The sequence below is a fragment of the Onychomys torridus genome, chromosome 2 (genome assembly GCF_903995425.1).
Source record: "Onychomys torridus chromosome 2, mOncTor1.1, whole genome shotgun sequence".
In the NCBI taxonomy this organism is placed as follows: Eukaryota; Metazoa; Chordata; class Mammalia; order Rodentia; family Cricetidae; genus Onychomys; species Onychomys torridus.
Genome location: NC_050444.1, coordinates 90,026,082 through 90,045,491, shown reverse-complemented (window position 1 = coordinate 90,045,491; position 19,410 = coordinate 90,026,082). Strand labels below are relative to the sequence as shown.

Sequence of the window (19,410 nt, the reverse complement as noted above, 5' to 3'; positions counted from 1 at the left end):
GCTGGGTTCTGATCAGCCTATATTCAGTCTGTCATACAGTTGCTTCCATTTGTCATTCTTGAAGAAAATTGGTCTGAAGAGATTGTGAAAGTCTCCGGTACCTCCTTTTTTTTGCCCAAGTTGGGGGGAGGTCTTCAGTCAAACTCAGAAAACTTGAGTCATTAGTACACTGACTCCTTATTGTTATTTTTTCCTGTTCTTTTATATAAATATTTTTAAATCAAATGCAAAAAAAGAGCATATGCAGAGGAAATAGGGTGTGGCTTCAGCTGTTTGGTAGGTACTTAATCTTTATCTTCCAATGATAGTGTTACTCAGTTTGTTAGTTTATGCTTTTAGGTTAGAAAACAAAAGAACCTTAACATAGGCAGTATGTTTTAATGTAAAAACACAAAATAACATCCTATGAACAGAATGTTCCCAGTGGATGAGCCAGAAGGTAATAACCATGAAGGGCTTGTAGCATATCTACAGGACTTTTCCTGATCGTCACTGTCTGTTTTGTTTTAAATTTGACCTGTAATTCTCAAAATCTGTTCTTTGCCTGCCTGATTTTTTTCTTCAGTTATCTTGTATGCAGATGTGTGTGAGTACAAGTGTGCCATGGTGCACATGGAGAGGTCATAGGACAATTTGTAGGAGTTTGTAGGAGTGGATTCTCTTCACCAAGTAGGTCCAGGGATCAAACTTGGGTCATTAGTCTAACCAGTAAGCTCTACCTTCTGAACCAACTCTCCAGCCTCTTCCTTTTATTAGACACAAGGCCTTACTCTAGGCATTTCAGACTCACATCAGTTTTCCTGCCTCTGCCTCCTAAGTGTTGGGATTATAGGCAGGAGTCCATCATGCCTGTTTGTTGTTGTTTTGCTTTTTAATTTATAAGCTTTTATACATAAGTACAGCTATTGAACAAATACTGAAGGAAGGCCATACTCAGCATATGAGTGTTTGCTTACATGTATCTGCACCACATGCATACCTCTTATCTGCCAAGGCCAGAGGAAGGCATAGATCCATTTGAACAGACAGTTGTTAGGCACTGTGTGGGCCCTAGGAACTATACCTGGATCCTCTGCAAGAGCAGCAAGTGTTCTTAACTGCTAAGCTGTTAATAGTGTGTATATTATATTAATATTGTTAAGCTAAGCTATTAATAGTATATATGCATATATATATATATCATATTGTACAAATGTTTCAGTTGGTTTAAAGGTGACTTGCATTAAATTTTGACTCAAAAGAGTATCACTTAAACACATCTACTTGAAATACTTGGCATTGGAGGATCAACAAATAATTATGTCTTTAAAAAGAAATGGTGTAACAGTCTAGATGTGATAAGTGTGCACCTGTAGTCCCCATATGTGTGGGTACTGCTCCCCTTTAAAATACAAGCAGGAGAGCCAGCAAGACAGTTTAGTGGGGAAAGGTGTTTCATGACCTGAGCTCAGTCTCTGGAACCCACATGGTAGAAAGAGAGAATTGTCTTCTGCAAGTTGTCCTCTGATCTTTACATGCATCCTGTGGTGTTGTATGTCTCTACCCTAAGGGTACATACGTATACTCAGAAAACAAAAATATTTTAAAGATTTAAAGTACAAGTTGTGCAATGCAGTTGTGTATGTGAGGGTCCATCTGCCTGGATGGCAGTGTGTCATCTATGGAACTGGTCCAACCAAGCAGGCATGTTCAGTACAGTACATTCAGCTTTGTTGAAAGTAAATAAGGACAGCAAGGCCTCTTTTGCCTGACTATTTACAAATTAAATTTTGACTGGATTTGTGAAGAGATGGCTTGGAAATACAGGCTGAAATGGAGGTGACTCCTGTAAAATGTTGATTTTTCAGACACAGTAGGAAATGGGAACTGTTCTTAAGCAGTTGCCACTCCACATAACTGTTTTGGCAGAATTTAAAACTGCATGGAAAGTGACATCATGGCTGTGAATTAAGTCCTGAAGGAGGCAGGCCTAGTGATCCTAGGTGGTTGAGTTGGTGTGTACCTGTGACAAGTGTGGGTGGGATGTCTTTCATCAGATGAGTTCTGAGGCCTGTGCCACCTAGGAAAATTCTTAGGTCTGTCCCACTATGATTATACAAAAACATGTCTTTCACCCACAGCCAATTGAGGTTTGTTTTATTTTATTTTATTTTATTTTATTTTATTTTATTTTCTGTGTGTATAGGTGGTTTATCTGTGTATATGTCTGCACCACCAGTGTGCCTAGTGCCCTCAGAGGCTACAGGGCATTGGATCTTGCACTGAAGATGGTTGTAAGCTGCCACATAAGTGCTAGGAAATGAACACAAATCCCTTGGAAGAGGAGCAAGTGGTCTAACCACTGAGCCATTTCTCCAGTCCCCATTCAAAAGCTTGTGAGCAAGCATGTGGTTCTTTTCCCTTTTCCTTTTGTCATTGTGATGATTGTTATTTTCCCACTGGACATTCAGATCAGCAGCCAGTATGACATCTCAGTGTTTGAGGGGAGTTGTGGATGTAAGTGCTGTCAGAAATCCAAATGACTCAGGTACTGTCCTAATGTTTTCTCAATGTGGGACCTTTTTTTATATTAGAAAACCCAGTTTGAGTATCTTCTCTGAAGTGCTTGGATCTGAAAGTATCTCAGACCTGAGTTTTAGATTTGAGAATACCTATAGACTTCTATCCTACTATTCAGAATTTAAAACCTAAAATGCTCTGAAGTACAAAGTACTCAAAAAGTCCAAAGTGCTCAAAAAGTTCAGGTTTAGGTGCTTTGTAAGTATTGCACTTTATATTAGAGATTCTTATCCATATCTGGGCTGTAGAGAGCAGAAAAGACACCAAAGTACCCAAGTAAGGAAGGCTTCGCACACTGGCTTTGCTGTCTCTAGATTATGAGTTGGGGACACGATTGTGTTAAAGCCATTTAGGCTATTTTTATGTATTCGTTCTGCTTTGCTTTACCTGGAGGAGGAGTGTAAAGGCAACTGGTGAGGTGAGAGTTGTAGTTTAATGCATGACATCCAGGTACAGTATTACAGGGTTAGTCTCATCTCCTGAAAGGCCCAACTGCATTTGACAGGACAGGTGTCTGTGGTCCAGGTACAACTTACCTACATTATGCATGTAACGGAGAGACAAATTAGCTCTCTTCAGGCCTGCTATGGAGTTTGGGGAGGTTATGTGTGTGCCTGTAGACACATTTTCTACTTTCTGTGCTTTTGACAAGTGGCTAATCCCTATGGTTATGGGTTAAAGTACATGTGGGTAGCAGAAAATGTGAATGGTTGATTTGTACTGCTACAGAAGTATAGTGTAGGGTGATGGCTTGATTGCCATCGTGTAGATGGAGACAGCAGACAGATGTGATGGGGTGCATCTTTGCCTAATTGTTTTAATGTTCCCTGAGAAGTTAATTGTCTGTGTGGAGTGTGCTATCAAATTAGGTTCCCACCATCGTGTCTTAGTGTAACTGAGGATAAATGAGGTGTCTCGAGTCTCCAATCTGTGCCTCTGACACAAACACTTGTCCTGCAGGGCAGAGAATGTTCCCAAGGGAAGCAGTATAGCAGCTTGAGAATCCGTTGGATCTGTGCTATTTTGATATTAGGAAAGTCTGTCTAACTTTTGCTGTGTACACGAGTAGTTCTCCTGTTTGCTAATGGTGGTTTCAAAGTTTAAACTTGTTGGCAGAAGTTACCCAGGTGCATGGAGGCTTCTGAGACTAATGTTTGAGAAATGTAGCATTCACAAGGCATATCGTTAACTTAAATTTCCAGGATTCTCTGAGTAGACCTGTGCAATCACTACTGATAAGGTGCTAAAAAAGAAACAAATCTCTTGGATCTAGATCATAAAGATTGACTGTTATCCTTATCAAAGCCCCTGGGTCTTTGCTGCCTTATTTAGTAGGTTCTTAGCATGCAATGATAGATCAAGATAAAATAATACCAAACTTCCTTGAGGTTTAGCTGATGCTTATACTGTACTTTCTTACAGGAAAGTATGGTTATAAAATTGCATTTGGATGTTTAGATATTTTAAGAAAACTGTTGACCTCCTTTACCCTTAGGTTGAATACTTTGCTGACTGCTTGTTCAGTCTTAGCCATTTACTGCAATAGAAAATGCTCTGGTGTGTTTTATGAAGGATGTTCTCTGTCGTAACAGTATCATCTCAATGGAATATACACATATTGTTTTCCTTTGAGGGGGAAAAATTTGTTTTTGAGATAGGTGTTCACGTAGCCCAGGCTGCCCTTGAACTGCATGTCCATAACTCCTAAATGCTACAATTTCAGGCTTGTACCACTCATTCCGGGTTGTGTTACTGGGAGCTCCTCTCTTGCAGAACTTCACAGCTGTTCTGTGGGTAATGTGCGTAGATGTGACTCTAGCAAGTACCATATCTGTAATACTCATTTGTTTGCTGCTGGTGTAGATGCCCCAAGATTTGTTCTGCTGAAATAATTCCAGGTTGTCGTAAGAGAAGAAGCCCCTTTGTGTTGGGTAGCATACCTCCTCTCTTAACCCTATCCAGTCATTTCCTGTGTAATTTCTTCATACAAACAGGATGAAGTCAACAAGCAAGGCTGATCTGTGTTTCCTTTCTCAAATATGTCAGATAAGTCTCTCCCCTTAGACTTCACTTGGCTCCAGAGCGTAAGCATGTGCCACACATAAAGGCTATAGTTTCAGAATTTTAGTTTGTTTTGTAAACATTGTTTTCAAACTTTGGTTTGCTCATGTTTGTCATATTCCCGTGGGCTGCATAAGTCCGTGTTTGACTTCCTGTAAAAAAAACAAAACAAAACAAAACAAAAAACGTAAGTATGGTGATCTTGTTTATTTAACAAAATTTTAAAACTAAAACTTAATATACAGTCCAAAAATCTCAGTCCTCAAGACATTTGTAATAGAATTCTGTCCAGTGTTTTCAGTGTTTGAGAAGTGACAGTGTATGAGAAGCCCTATAGGTTGTTTAAATTTTCAGTTACAAGGTGAAATGACAGCCTCTTGGCCAGGATGAGAGCCTGCCTGTCAGCGTGACAACACTGGATATGGTTCTCATGTTGGTCAAAATCTGACACAATGTTAAGTCTTGACCTGGCAGGTGAATACTTAAAAAACCGTGTCTATTTGATATGTTCTGTGTGGTAAATTAAAATCTTGAAAACGTGTGCTCTGGGAAGAGCCCTCTGCCATGGCATCATGTCTATTGACCTCTTGTCTGTAGGGAATAGCACCCATGGATGTGATAGGAGTGGATTCATTGCTTGTGGCTCTGCTGAGGGCTTTGCCAGTGCTTGTCTTGTCTCATTAGTGGTAGGATTTATGACTGGAAAGGCAGGAAGTCTTATCTTTTTTGGTATTGTGTGTGTGGAGTTGTGTTTACCTGGGCAAGAGTATGGGAGGCTTCAGGTAGAATTTGGCTATCTCTTAGGTAACTCCCCACCTTTGTGGTTGAGACAGGGTCTCTCTGAACCTTGTGCTGGCCATTTCATTATTATTTGTGTAATGCATTTTGTTTATATTTATTGTGTGTGTGTGTGTGTGTGTGTGTGTGTGTGTGTGTGAGAGAGAGAGAGAGAGGGGGGGGGGGAGGGAGGGAGGGAGGGAGGGAGGGAGGGAGGGAGGGAGAGAGAGAGAGAGAGAGAGAGAGAGTGTGTGCCTGCTTGCCTGCATGAGTTTTTATGTACAGTGTGTGTACAGATACCTAAAAAGGCCTAGGACATTGGATTCCCTGGAACTAAAATTACAGAGAGCTCTGAACCTCCTGATGTGGGTGCTGAGAACTGAAACCCAGGTCCTGTTTATACTATTAACCACTGAGTATTCTCTCTTGCTCCCCAACTCCTTTTTTTTTTTTTTTTTTTTTTTTTTTAGAAATTTCATGGTATTTCCCAGTAAGGTTTACTCACTTAGAAGTAGACTATATTCATTTTTTTTTTAAATTGTATATTCACATTTGGTGGGGAAAGTCTGAAAACCAGATTGGTCAAGAGATTGTATGACTGATTCATAGTAAGGAAGGAGTATCTGAGAGCATGTATCCGGCATTGGTGTGTCACATTAGAATGTGCAGCACTAGTTTAAAGAGCCATTGTTGGTTTTATTTAAGTGATATAGTTGGGTAAAAATATGTCTGTTCAGAAAGCAAGCTTGAATTTACCTTTCTGGGAGAGGAGACACTTGTACTTTTGAATCTGTAAGTACTAGAATGGTTCTAGTCTTGGGCCATTCAACTCTACTGTCTGGACATTTGATGTTCCAGGTAAAACACAAAATAAAAAGGGTGTCTCTCAAAGGTAGCCTGGGCCTCTTGCTATACATGAATCAGGCTGCCTGTTACGCTTGATGCTCTGTCCCCGCATGTGTTGCTGACGATTCAACTCAAGGCCTTACATGCTAGGCAAGTGCTTGGCCAGCTCTCTTCAGGCTTTTTAGGAACTTTAAACCATTTCAATTTCATTGTTCTTCAGTCTTCCCTTAAATGCTTTTTAGATAACGTAGACGATAGATACTTCATGACATAGAATGATAATTTTTGAAGGAACACAGGGACCATTCAGTCAGTGTTTATGTTTTATCTTTTAGTTCTTAAAACATGTATTAGTGACTTATAATGACCATCAAAATAACTGTCCCATCTTCAGCCAGCCATAGCAGCTGGCAGCAGATGGACACTAGAGCAGTACTTTTGTTTTAAGAAGAAATTCAGCAGTACCCAGGAAGTGACTGGGTTTTAGAAGAGCAAAGGAGAAACATCAAAGATAATAGTATCTTGGTCAGTAGTTGGAACTCTGAGACATTGCTTGTTGCTGTCTGTGTAGCTCCGTAGGCTGGGGCATTGCATTCAGAAAAACTGCTCATGGAGGCAAAGCTACCATGATGTGTGGTCTCTTCCTTGGAGGGTGGACTAAAAGCTTAGTCGGTGTCTGGCAGTAACATGAGGCAGGGTTCCCTGACTCTGCCTGTGACTCTTCAGGCCTCCCTAGCCCACCTTCTTTGCTGCTTTGCTTTGAATTAAATTTACAGAATCGAAGGCATAAAGAGATGCTTTGTTTTGTAACTGTAGTCTGCTACTGTTACAAATGGGGCCAATTTTCAGGTGAGCAGGCATGTTTATTACTAGCCCAGTCCAAATTTAGGAGACATTACAGAGCTTTTCAAAGCCTTTTCAGGTTAGAGGCCTCATTTAAGCTGCTGAAATGGAAATTAAAGTAGTATGTTTTTAACTCACTGAAGCAGAGGCCTTCAAAGCATGGCAGCTTTAAAAGTCTGTCACTGAAATGTTACTGTCCTAGCAGAAACTGTGGTGTTCCTGTACAAGTGCAGAATGCTTTGGAGTTTAGACTGAGTAGTCTCTGAGCAATCACCACTGATTTTGCAGGAGACTTTGAAGTTGCTCCAAACCTGGACTCAGTCACGTTTTTGCCATTCACTTGTGCAGTGATACACAGCCCTACTCCTGATCCATTTGCTGGGTTCAGATCCTGGATGTAACCTTGGGCTAGAATGTATTTAATATACTGGTAACTGCTTTGTAGGAGCTGCATTAATTCTGCATCTTTTGCCAGCCATGGACCCTGATTAGAGTCTGAGTGTTGTAAAGAGGTAATTATAATTAGTTTGTGGATCCAGTCTGCTCACCTTTCAGCCCCAGCCACTGTGGGTCTTCGAGCTTCTCCATATTGAATTGTGTGGGTCCCTCTACCTTTTATCTAATCTTCCTGGTCATTTGTTTTGTTTGAACAATCATTACTTAAAAACAAACAAAAAAACCTCAGCTTTTAGAATCAACTCTACAGTGTGACAAGAGGCTTCAAGCTGCCCTTTGGTCCCCAGGTTTCTTTTTCTTTTTTTCTTTCTTCTGTGTGTAGTGGAGCTGGGAATACTGTAGGGTCCATATTTTATCCCAGGGAGCTTTGAGAGCCAACCACCTGGCTAGTTATGTCTGGCTGGTAAAAAGTGAAAACCCAGGACCTTAAAAATGTGCCATAAAACATTTGTTTCTGGTATATACTATTGTATTGTGGTCCTATTGGTGTCAGGAAAGGTAGCTTAATTGCTGACCCAGGGCCCTACCCCTGCTTAGTTCTCAGGCATCTTAGCAGAAATTGGGGTTATCTGGGCCTTGTGAAAGGCAGTTTTTGCATAGCTCATTCAACATTGTTCAAGGCAGTAACACATCACTGAACAAATTGCCCCTTGCATATGCTAATCCAGTTCTCAAAAGAACTCTTTGTAACATGTTCTGCTTTAGCTTGAGGGGAGATGGGAATTGAAGGGCTGTCCAGGTCATGTCATGTGACCCCAAAATATCTAAAATGCCTGTTTTCTTTGGGTCAACAGTTCATATTCAGCATATGCTGATGAGAGTGTCCTGTGTAGTTTGTGGCAAAGATTAGTCCTCTAAATGTGAGAGCTGCTTTTCTTATTAAAGGTTTATAACTGACTAAGATTCCCTCTTTGAATATTAAATTTCAGTGGTATTGGTTAACAATGCCAGATCTTATTTTCAACAGTATATTAAAAGAATTTAAAAGTCCTTTATTGTTGTGTGGAAAAGGTGATTTGCCATTTGGAACTACTATTTCTCCCTCCTGCGTCTTTGGTGCCTTTTTAGTGTGGCACATGGTGACTTCTAGTCATAATATGTGCCTAATAGAATGTGATCTCAGGAGTTACTCAAAGGCTATTCATATTCTTCACCAAGAAGTTGCAGTAAAAAAGAATAAAAACACATCTACACACATTCAGCAAGAGTCTGTTTTTCCAAGAGTAAACAGAAGCACAATTTTAGAGAATAGGGCCTCAAGGATCCACCAGGATTTAAATAGTTTGATGCAAAATCAGGTTTCTTTTAAGCTCTGTCTAAATTCTTACCACTGGAGTCTTAAGACATGTTATTTAACAGGGGTGCAAGATTATTGGGATCCTGTTTCTAAAGCAGTTCTTCCAGGTTGGGTTTTAATACATATAAAGAGGCCTAGGAAGAAACCTTTATTAGTACTTTTTTGTCTTACAGAGTAATTCCCTCTTGGTCCCAGACAGCCTAAGAGGCACAGATAAACGCAGAAATGGCCCAGAGTTTTCCAGTGACATCAAAAAAAGGAAGGTGGATGATAAGGATAACTATGTAAGTGAATAAAGGACTTCTAATAATAATTGCTTAGTTACTGCTTTCAATTTGAGTGAGTATCTAGGTATACTGCTAGAGTGTGGTAATTCTGTATCATTTCATATAGCAAAGCAGGTAAGTTCCTACGTAGAAGGACTTTGTTTCCCTGCAGGGCTGTTTGTTATATACTTCTTTTGGGCGTAGATTTTTTTTTTTTCTTCTAATTTAGTTACTCACAAAGGGACTATGAAAGTATCAGGTTAGTTGTATAAGGCTATAGCACCAGTTCCTGGAGGCAGAGGCACAAGGATTGCAATGTCACGGCCAAATTGGGCTACACAGTGAGACCTTGTATAGATAATATATAATATGTATTATATATACATTATATATATAGTAAAATCAATGTTTGTAGAGAATAGCTGTGTGGTAGAATAGTTTCCTAACATATGCCAGGCCTTGGGTTTGATCCCCAGCATGAGAAAACACACACACACACCCCAAAAACACTTCAAGCAAAATGTGGGCTTTGGAGGAAGTACTCTACTCTGTACTTGGGAAAGTTTAGACACAGGGTTATATTTCCTGTGGCTTGTCCAAGGCTTCAGCTAATAATAAGTAACATTTTTGTGTGTGAGTGTGTGTGTGTCAGCATTAGTGCCAGGAACCCTGTGCAGTGACACAGATTACTTTATTTAGTTCTTATTATAACCTGCCAAGTTGGGTGTCCTCTCCATTTCATAGCTAAAGAAACTTACCCAGAGCTTGTGTTTCATCAGAGGTCATGATTAGTGAAACTCAAAGCACCTTATGCCAAAACCATGCTGTATTGAAGCTTTGAACCTGTTCTTAGAATTGGCATTTCCATAGAGGTCCTAGATCAGTCTACAGTTTGTATCATGGTTTAATAAACATCTGAAGAACCAGTCATTGGCTCTGCCTACTTTCACCCAAGCTGCCCCTATCTGTTGACCGGAGCTGTGTGTATTTCCTTTCATTTGTAACATTAAAATGTTAGCAAACAAGAAGGTGGTCTGTGAGGTTCAGAAGGTAGGAAATTTGCTGAGACCCAGTTCTGTGTTATTAGTTTTTCCATGAGGTTTGTATATTTAATTCAACAATGAGGGACTTGGAATCAATATCTTGGCCTTACGGTTTTATGGTACTTATGTCTTGTCTAGTTAGATAAATGGACTTGGGGTGAGATAATGAGATTATATTAGGACACGTAGGAGGCCAAATCTTAAGACCAGAACTCTTTGAGAAAAGTTTACTGTATTGTGCTGGCTAATGTTTGCAGAAGGGCCCATTACAGAGCTAAGTTTCACTTGCAGAAGACATGAGTGATTCACCTCATATCTCCTTTAGTTGGGTAAGAGGGTGCTGGAACTGAGGATCTGGACAATGCTGCAATGCACTTAAATAGGATAAAGACTTAGATAGAGGAAGACCATGTTATATAGCAGAGTAAGACAAATTCAGTTTATCACATTTATGAAGTATAAGATAGGAGTTTGAAGTCCTAAACAAGTGATAAAATGATGGGAATGCTAATTATCCTACTTTGACCATTATAATACTATATTAGTATATATATACCTGATATATTTTCATTGAAAGGAAAGTTTTTTGTTTTTTTGTTTTTTTTTTTTAATTAAAAAGGAGTGCAGTAGTAGTGAATTGTTGGCTATACTTATCTGTTTCACCCTTTCTGCTATGGTCATTTTTATAATTTCTTTTTTTAAAAAGGAAACCCTTCTGGTTTGTATTTGTTCACTATTTCTTCTCTTGACATCTGAGAACATTTGTGCTTTTATCTGACACTAAGCAAAGTACATTTTATCATTTTTTTTCCAATGAAAGCATTTCAGTAAATTTTTAAATTGAATTGCTCCTGACTTTTTCTATTTTGGCTGTCAATTTATGTTGCTGGTGAACTCCATGGTTCTTGTATATTTACTATAAGTTGTGCTTGGCTTTGAAATTTCAAAACTACCCCAGTGACATACTTCATCTAGTAAAGCCAAACTTAACAAACAGCCACCAACTAGGGGCCAAGTATTTAGACATCTGAGCCTATGGAGGACATTCTTATTCTAACCACCACACTAAGAAAACAGAATTTTCCCAACTTTGATATGGGAATGAACTCATCTTAAATTGAGCAGCTTTCCTGAATGCTTTGCAGACTGAATGTAACCTTAGAATTTGCTGTGATTAGCCAACTTTGTAGTTTAGTGATAAACAGTAAAGACCCTTACGCTGGGTGGCAGTACCCTCCAGCTACCTCCATCTAGTTTCCTTCCTTCCATCCTTCCATATCTCATGCCAAAGAACCATAGCTTTTTTTTTTCTTAACCCACATGTGTATGTGGTGTGCCTGAATATACATGTGGATGCCTTGAAGATGACATTGTGTGTCTCTGAAGCTCCAATTTTGTTTTGTTTTGTTTTGTTTTGTTGAGTCAGAGTCTTGCCAATTCCTCAGAGTCCATCTACCTAGAATGAACAGGGATCACCTGTCTCTGCCTCTTGGGTGATGGGATTACAGGTGGCCTCTAAGCCTGTATGGCATTTCTGTGAGTTCTGGGGATCTGATCTCCAATCCTCATGCACAGAAAGTACTTTAGCCACTGACTTAATCTCTTCAGCTACTCCACTGCCCATTTTTCTCTTCTTTTCTCCTTTTCTTTTTCTTTTTTTTTTTTTTTTTTTGACAGGATCGCTTATATAGTAGCCAGGTGTAACCTTGACCTTAACCTTCATGACTTGAGTATTGGTGTGTAGCACTACACCTGATATTGTATAGCTCTGGGGATCAAACCCAAAGCTTTGTCAATAGTAGGCACTCAGTGAACTGAGCTTTATCACCAGCCCCCAGAAATTTGTTCTTTACATGGGTTAGAGCTTTTGTTTTCTATTACAACTAGTGATCTCATGGGAAGATGATGTAAATAAATTTATCCCTATAGTCATGAGTCCCATATTATCTAGTTGTGCATCTTCAAAGTGATATGTATCAAAGAAATGGTATATTATTCTTGACTTTGAAATCCATTGGACTAAGAATCTACTATAAAGTTCTAGGAAAGATACTGCCATTGCAGACATCAAGCCCTTCATGAGCAAGTTTAGATCAGGTAGCTGGCTTTCCCTGCAGCAGCGTTCATGCTGAAGCTCTGTGTACCCCATGTTAGAGGAAGAGGGGGAAAGGTAGTTGTACATGCCTATAGACTAGAAAGGAGCCTACAAGCATGTCCTAAGTGTTTAGTCTGCTACCAAGAACTACTGAAAGAAATTGAATTGGTCAAAACTTATTCTTAGCTTTTACTAAACAAAATTAATTTTTTTTTTCCAGGACAGTGATGGGGATAAGAGTGATGACAACTTAGTTGTGGATGTGTCTAATGAGGTAACCATGCTTTTCATCAAGGTTTCTCTTGAATAGTGTTAAGAAAAACCCACTTGTAAGTGAAAGAAGTTGAGTCATAGTGTCTGTGTCTTATACCTTCACATACCAAGAATTTAATGGATGTTTAGGAATGGGGTAGTCATCACCTAACTGAAACTATAATTTCCCTTTTAAAAACTGAGGTTTGGAGACATAGCTTAGTTGAAGAGTGTTTGCCTACCATTGGCACAGATAGACCTGGGTTTGATGCCCAGCACCACCAGGAAAAAACAAACAAACAAAAAACCTGTTTCCTAAGTCATTTTTAATTTCTATGTTGAATGTCTGACTAGAAGACGCACCTGGGAATTTGGAGGGATGTGATTATTTTTTTCTGTGGTATGGTCCTGAGTATGTTATAAATACCATCTTGCTTATTTAGTACATAACACTCCTCCTCAAATCTAAAAGATTTTCAGTATTGTCCTTTAACTGAGAGTGTGGAAAAGCATTTCCATTCTGAACTAAAGCATGTCAACTTCTTATTGTGTGTTGAGGACCCTTCTTCTCCACATGCAAGTCCCACACACTCACCCCGGGAAAACGGAATTGACAAAAACCGCCTGCTGAAGAAAGATGCTTCAGGCAGCCCAGCATCCACAGCCTCCTCTGGAAGTTCCTCTTCCCTGAAATCCAAAGAAGTGAGCCTGGTAGGTGGAGGCTCATCTTCCCCTGGGCGACACTGCATCTTTGGAACCCTGGAATATGTGAACTGGGGGTTTTGCTGCTTAAGGGTTGTATGTTCAAGTATTGAAAAGAAGCACTTTCTGTCCTATTCAGTGTTCTCAGTTGTCTCTTGGGCGGTGATTAGAGTAGTGCAGGCTACTCTGTGTATCATTTTCTTCCTTAAATATGTTTATGACTCTGTTCTGTGAAACTTAACAGTTGGCAGCAAGTAATTGTCTTAAGATGGTAGTTCTCAACTTGTGGGTCTTGACCCCTTTGGTTGTTCTCATGACCCTTTTATAGGGGTTGCATATCAGATATTTACATTACTATTCAAAAATAGCAAAATTAAAATTTGGAAGTAAAAATGAAAGTAATTTTATGATTGAGGGTCACCACTGTAGCTGAAAGTTTTTCTGAAAACTTCAGCTACACACCACAACATGAGGAACTATAGTAAAAAGCTACAGCATTAGGAAGATTAAGAACCACAGTCTTAAGGTATCTTGATTTTGTTAAGCTGCTGTCTTTTGGAAAACTTAGCCATTGTGCCAGGCCATGTCACATCAGAATTGGTAGGTACACTGGAGGCTTGGGATATGCAATAATAGTGAATGCATCATAGCCCATTTATGTCATTTATTCACTGAACAAACTTTGTAAAACTGAAGATAGTGGAATATGTCTGCAGTGGTAGTGCTTAAAAGGATACAGCAGGAAGGAAGCTCTTGAGATGGGAGTCAACTCTGCTACCTTGTAAGACTGCCTTGAAGTTAATCCTTACCCTTTTAACCAAGAGTAAAGCCAAGCTTGAGTGACTTGTTGAGAACAATCTGTTAAATCTAGGCCAGAACTGGGGTATTTGGCTCACTTTCTTTTCTACACCCTGGTAGTTCTTGAGCTGTGTTCTAGAGGCACAAGGAGTCTTGAGAGATAAAAGAAGATAGCCTTTTTATCCTGTTATTATCCTGTTATAAAGGTCTCTAGCAGGTGATAAATCTCCTATCTACACTGGTCAGCCTCATTAGCTCAGTAGCCACATAGGTGGCTACACCTCTCTCCAAAGAGGAATTCTTTCTAGGCCTTTGTCTAAGCATATGAGACAGGTACTTTGTAGTTGGAAGGTTTCTCTGGTCCTGCCCACCCCCACAGTCCTGCAGCCACTTATAAAATAATCACTCAGAGGCTTAATATTATTTACAATCTGTGTGGCCTATGGCAGGCCTCTTGCTAGCTAGTTCTTATATCTTAAATTAATCCATTTCTATTAATCTATGTTTTGCCATGTGTACTGTGGCTTACTGGTCTGTTGGCTTGTTTCCTGGGCCCCAGACTACCTTTCTCTTTCCTGTCTCCTTGGATTTCCTGCCTGCCTTTAAGCTGCCTTGCCATAGGCCAAAGTAGCTTATTTATTAACCAATGGGAACAACCTAATGTTCACAGTGTACAGAAAGACATCCCCCAGCAGTACTTCTAAAACTTTTATCTTGGAAATGCTGATTTGACTTTGAAGTAATTGGCAGTTCCATTGTCTATCACTGTCAGTCTGAACCCCCAAAAGGTGAGGCTGGGAAAAGGGATCCACTTCAGATTTGGAGGCCAGATATACCCTTGTGAGTAACTTGGAAAGAATCTCTATATGGTCATCATTCTAACATGGCATGGAGCCAAAGTTCACAAGCTTGATGGAAAAATCTTTTTAAAATAAAATTTGTGGAGAAAGAACTGTGATCATGCTCTGTGTCTCCTGCTCAAGTTTTAATCTGGCAGGAAGAGGAAAGGTCAACATTTCTCTCTCACAAGTTAATGCTGTCAACATTGTGTGGATTTATGAAAATTGGCTGGGAGTAACTAGAAGGTGCCCAGTGTCCCAGCTGCTGTTGTGATAAATTGTGTAATATGGCTTGGATTAAAAATAATACTCATTTAATTTGTTTAATGATACCAGCATGAAAAAGCCAACACGCCTGTTCTGAAATCCAGCACACCAACGCCTCGAAGCGACATGCCAACCCCGGGCACCAGTGCTACTCCAGGCCTTCGTCCAGGTCTCGGCAAGCCTCCAGCCATGGAGCCCCTTGTCAACCAAGCAGGTCAGCACCCCTTCTCCTGCTATGCTTTGTTTCTTCCATCCCCAGCTTGATGTGTTGTCTGCTAATCCCGTGACAGTTTGCCCCTGAATGTGAAGCACTTAAAGCTGTCCTCCTGTCTCTGAAAAGGCTTGGTAACAAACACATTTGTCCTGGGTTTCAGCAGCTGCACCAATTAGTCTCCAACTATTTACATCCAGCTTTTCTTTTATTTGAAAATAATTCAAATCCTAGGGATTACCGTAAAGTTTCTGGTAATTATTTCAGACATAATCTTACAGAATCTGTCATTGCATGTCTGGTGTTGCCAATATTGACCAAAATGGCTTGCTGATTTTATAGCCAAAATATACATTTTGCTGCCTGTAGTTGCCTGTTTGTTGGTTGGTTGGTTGCTACATTTTCAGGAATCAGTGGTCCTTTGCTGGAAGTTGAGAGGGTTTTGCTTAGACTCTAGCCCACGAGGCCACTCATAACTTTGAATTTGATCGTCCTCACTGTACAAATTAAAACATTAACAGCCCAGTCCAGGGGGAAATAGCACCAGAATGCCCCTGCTAAAGCCCTGCTCTGGTTTGCGTAAATCCAGGATTTGGTTTTCATTTGGAATTGGTACCAGGGAGTGGAAAGTTCGGACTGAAGGAGAAATCTTGGATTTTATCCAGAAAATCTTCTTTTGAGATTAAGTCAGGTAAACATGAAGTATCTGTGCCTTGGCTTGCCCTTTGTGAATTGGGTGCAAAGATGTTGATTAATCCTCCTAGCTTCCTGGTGCGGCTGCTTTGCCAATGAGGAAATATGGGGGTTGTGCTTTCTGTCCTGGAGGAGAATTCAGCTCTGGGAAGGAATGGACCTTGTGTATAGATTGGGGCTGATGATCTTCATTCCCCTCACCATCATAACTAATGACTGGAATCACTGGTCAGGTCTAACCTGACGGTCAGTCTCATCACACGTGGCATGTTTCCTTGCAGCAGCTGGCCTGAGGACGCCCCTGGCAGTGCCTGGCCCATACCCTGCCCCCTTTGGCATGGTGCCCCACGCGGGCATGAATGGAGAGCTGACCAGCCCTGGCGCTGCCTATGCAGGTCTACACAGCATGTCTCCACAGATGAGTGCTGCAGCTGCTGCAGCTGCTGCAGCAGTGGTTGCCTATGGTCGCTCCCCAATGGTAGGTCATATGCTTGAGTGTGCCCTGGGGAGTGGGCAGCCCAAAGGATGCAGGACTAGAAGTGTAGGGCTGTGGCAGTGGGCTTCTGGGTATGCAGACTGGGATGAAAGGCTTTGAGTTGCATCCTGGGGGCTCGGGTCTCGAATGCATGCCCTCACTGCCCTGAGAAGGATACAGCCAACCCCGTGCTTGGGAACAAACACTAAAGATGATTCCCACTGTTGAAGCCACGTATTTACCTTCCTCTTGTCAGCCTTCGTCAGTATGCTGGTTCATTAAGCTAGGGCAAATGCCTTTTGTTTCATTGTGTCTGTGGATGAAAAAGGCAGTGTTCAGAGGTTCCTTGGATGATTCCAGGATAGATAAGGCTTTCTCTCACCGAAGTAAAAATTAGTCTGAAAGTATTGGAATAATTTCAGTGCTTTTTTTCTTTTTGAGCTCTTTTCCTTTTTCTACATCTTAGGAAAAACATTTGAGAAGCCATGCTTTTTCTTTCCATGCCTGTATGTTCTTTAAAAGTGAATACCCTGGCTTATGTAAAAGAAGTTATTTGTGTATGACGTGGACAGATTTTAAAACCATACAGCCAGTCTTTCCATGTTGCCTTACCTTCTGTCACTCAAATGGCTCAGTTTTTTACCTAAAAGATAAAGAACTGTATTTGGAGGGTAAAATTGTACCAGGAAAGGGAATAAAGTAAATCTCACAGAAAATCTTTCCTGTAAGCCATTTGAAATATATCATGAGCAGTATTTTTTTTCCTTAACCTCCTTCATTGGATTGCCCCTTGAATCTAGTATGATAAGTAGCTAATAGTTGTTATGCACAAAGACGACATGGGAATCTAAATACTGACCTTGATGAGTAAGTTACATGCAGTTTTGGTTACCCCAACAAAGGAGTAGGGGATGGGGGAGGTGCTCTTGGAACTTGAGGATAGCAGCTTGTTTTGCTGTGTAAACATTCCATGGTGCTCTGAACTGCCCCCAAGGAAGAAAAGAATGAAATAGCCCATGATATTAGAGCTAGGCTGCTCAGTATCCCCCTGCACTTTCTTAGTGAGGTAGGACATTGTATATTTTCTTTTGAGAAATACCAGCCATCGTTACAATGCCCAGGGGGTAAATGAATTTCTTAAGTGAACTCAATGTCCACAGAGTATCCATCTTACATAAACTAAATCTGCCACACTTTTATTTCTAGGTTGGTTTTGATCCTCCTCCCCACATGAGAGTACCTTCCATTCCCCCAAACCTGGCAGGAATACCTGGGGGGAAACCGTAAGTACATTTGTTCCTTGGTTTGGTTTGTTTCGGAGGTGGTAATATCAGTAGTCTGGAATTCCCAAGGGAAGATAGGCTTGGACGTTTCCAAGGAGACTTCTGAGAAGTATTAACACTTTTCTATAAATAGACAACTTGTAGGTGTCATGCTTCTGGCTTCTCCCTGTGCATGAGCTCCTGAGCTCAGGCATGTAGTTAATTTTTGAAGAGAAACTATAGAAGATGAAGACAGGTAGAAGAAAGAGCTGGAGGTGATAGGCCCTCCTACCTGATCCTTCTGCAGGAATGTGATGCCTTGATGCATGGTTGGAAAGCAGTTGCCACATTTTCACTGGTGCTGTACCCAGGCAAACTGTCATTTCTTTACCCAGGACAGTGCGAGCTTTTCCTTATTTTGGTAGAAATAAGTTATTAGATTGGTCAGTCCTGTGGGTCACCCTTGTCCCTGTATGGATAGGTGCTTTATTTTGTCATACAACACTTCTCAAATGCAAAGTTTCCTTATGGGGAAACAAGGGGCTTAAAGGCTACAAAAGCATCCAGAATTTGCACCCCCTCCCCGTTGTTTATTATTCTGATTCACCAAACCAACAGAAGTCACCCCATAATTTCCAGGAATTACTAATTTTCTCAAGTTTTATACAAAACAGAATTGAAATATGAAGGTCAATCTCTCTCTCTCTCTCTCTCTCTCTCTCTCTCTCTTTCGCTCTCTCTTTTTCTCTGTCTCTGTCTCTCTCTCTCTCTCTCTCTGTGTGTGTGTGTGTGTGTGTGTGTGTGTGTGTGTGTGTGTGTGGTGTGTGGCTGGGGGCAATATGAAATGCTGACTTTCCAAATGAGAGGTTCTGAAGGGTGTGCCTCAGGCTTCCACTTAGTCTTTATCCTACCCCTTGCCCTTAGGGCTTGCCTTTACCTTTAATCGGGTGCATCTTGAGCATAGTGAGAAGGACTAGGAACTGTCTGGTAAGAAGAGTTACAGTCTACAATACTAGTATAGAAAGCTGGTGTTCCTGGCATGCCTAATGTAGAACATATTTCTTAAAATTGTGTATGTGTGTGTTTACACATGGTTACAGGTGGCCTGTGCACCTAAGCATGTGCATATATGCATGGTTTGCAGCAAAAGACAGTAATGGTCTATCTGGCACTGCTAAGTTCTTCCTTGCCTTGTGAGTACCTTGTCTTTCTTTGTGTTCAAAGATGTACTAACACCAGCCTAGTGTACATGCTGTAGACCCCAGCACTCAGGAGGCAGGGCCTGGAGTATTGTAACTTTGAGGAAGGCCTCATCTATCTAACACAGTCCTGTCTCAACTACAATAACCACCACAACAAAAAACTATAATCCGTGATTATGATGTGCATAGAAACAAAGGGTGTAGTAGTAGATTGTTAAGACTTAAGATGTCCATTGGTATCTGGATCTGAGCTATTACAACTATCATGTATGGGTTAAGTGGCTTTGTGTAAGGAATACAGACAGGATTAATTAATATTAAGGAGGCAGTGAACTTTCCCCATTGCTGGGTTCTGGTATATAGTCTTATTGCTGATCTTAATCCATTAGCTCACATGAGAAAATGTGTTCTCTGTTATTACTTAACCATTCTTGCTCCAGTGCTTCTCAGATTTATGGTGACAGAT

General features: G+C 40.6%; 1 protein-coding gene across 6 annotated transcripts in view; it reads left to right on the top strand.

Moving 5' to 3' along the window:
- Tle1 (TLE family member 1, transcriptional corepressor) overlaps window positions 1-19,410 on the top strand; it is a 98,361-nt gene that overhangs the window by 55,215 nt on the left and 23,736 nt on the right. For 3 of the 6 annotated variants that reach the window (XM_036177963.1, XM_036177958.1, XM_036177961.1), the window contains exons 9-14: window positions 9,013-9,123; window positions 12,464-12,517; window positions 13,054-13,206; window positions 15,171-15,315; window positions 16,290-16,483; window positions 17,687-17,763. In XM_036177963.1, coding sequence (XP_036033856.1) covers window positions 9,013-9,123; window positions 12,464-12,517; window positions 13,054-13,206; window positions 15,171-15,315; window positions 16,290-16,483; window positions 17,687-17,763 — 734 coding nt within the window. Of the gene's footprint in view, window positions 1-9,012; window positions 9,124-12,463; window positions 12,518-13,053; window positions 13,207-15,170; window positions 15,316-16,286; window positions 16,484-17,686; window positions 17,764-19,410 lie in introns of all 6 variants that reach the window. The other 3 variants (XM_036177957.1, XM_036177962.1, XM_036177960.1) reach the window with 1 other exon arrangement.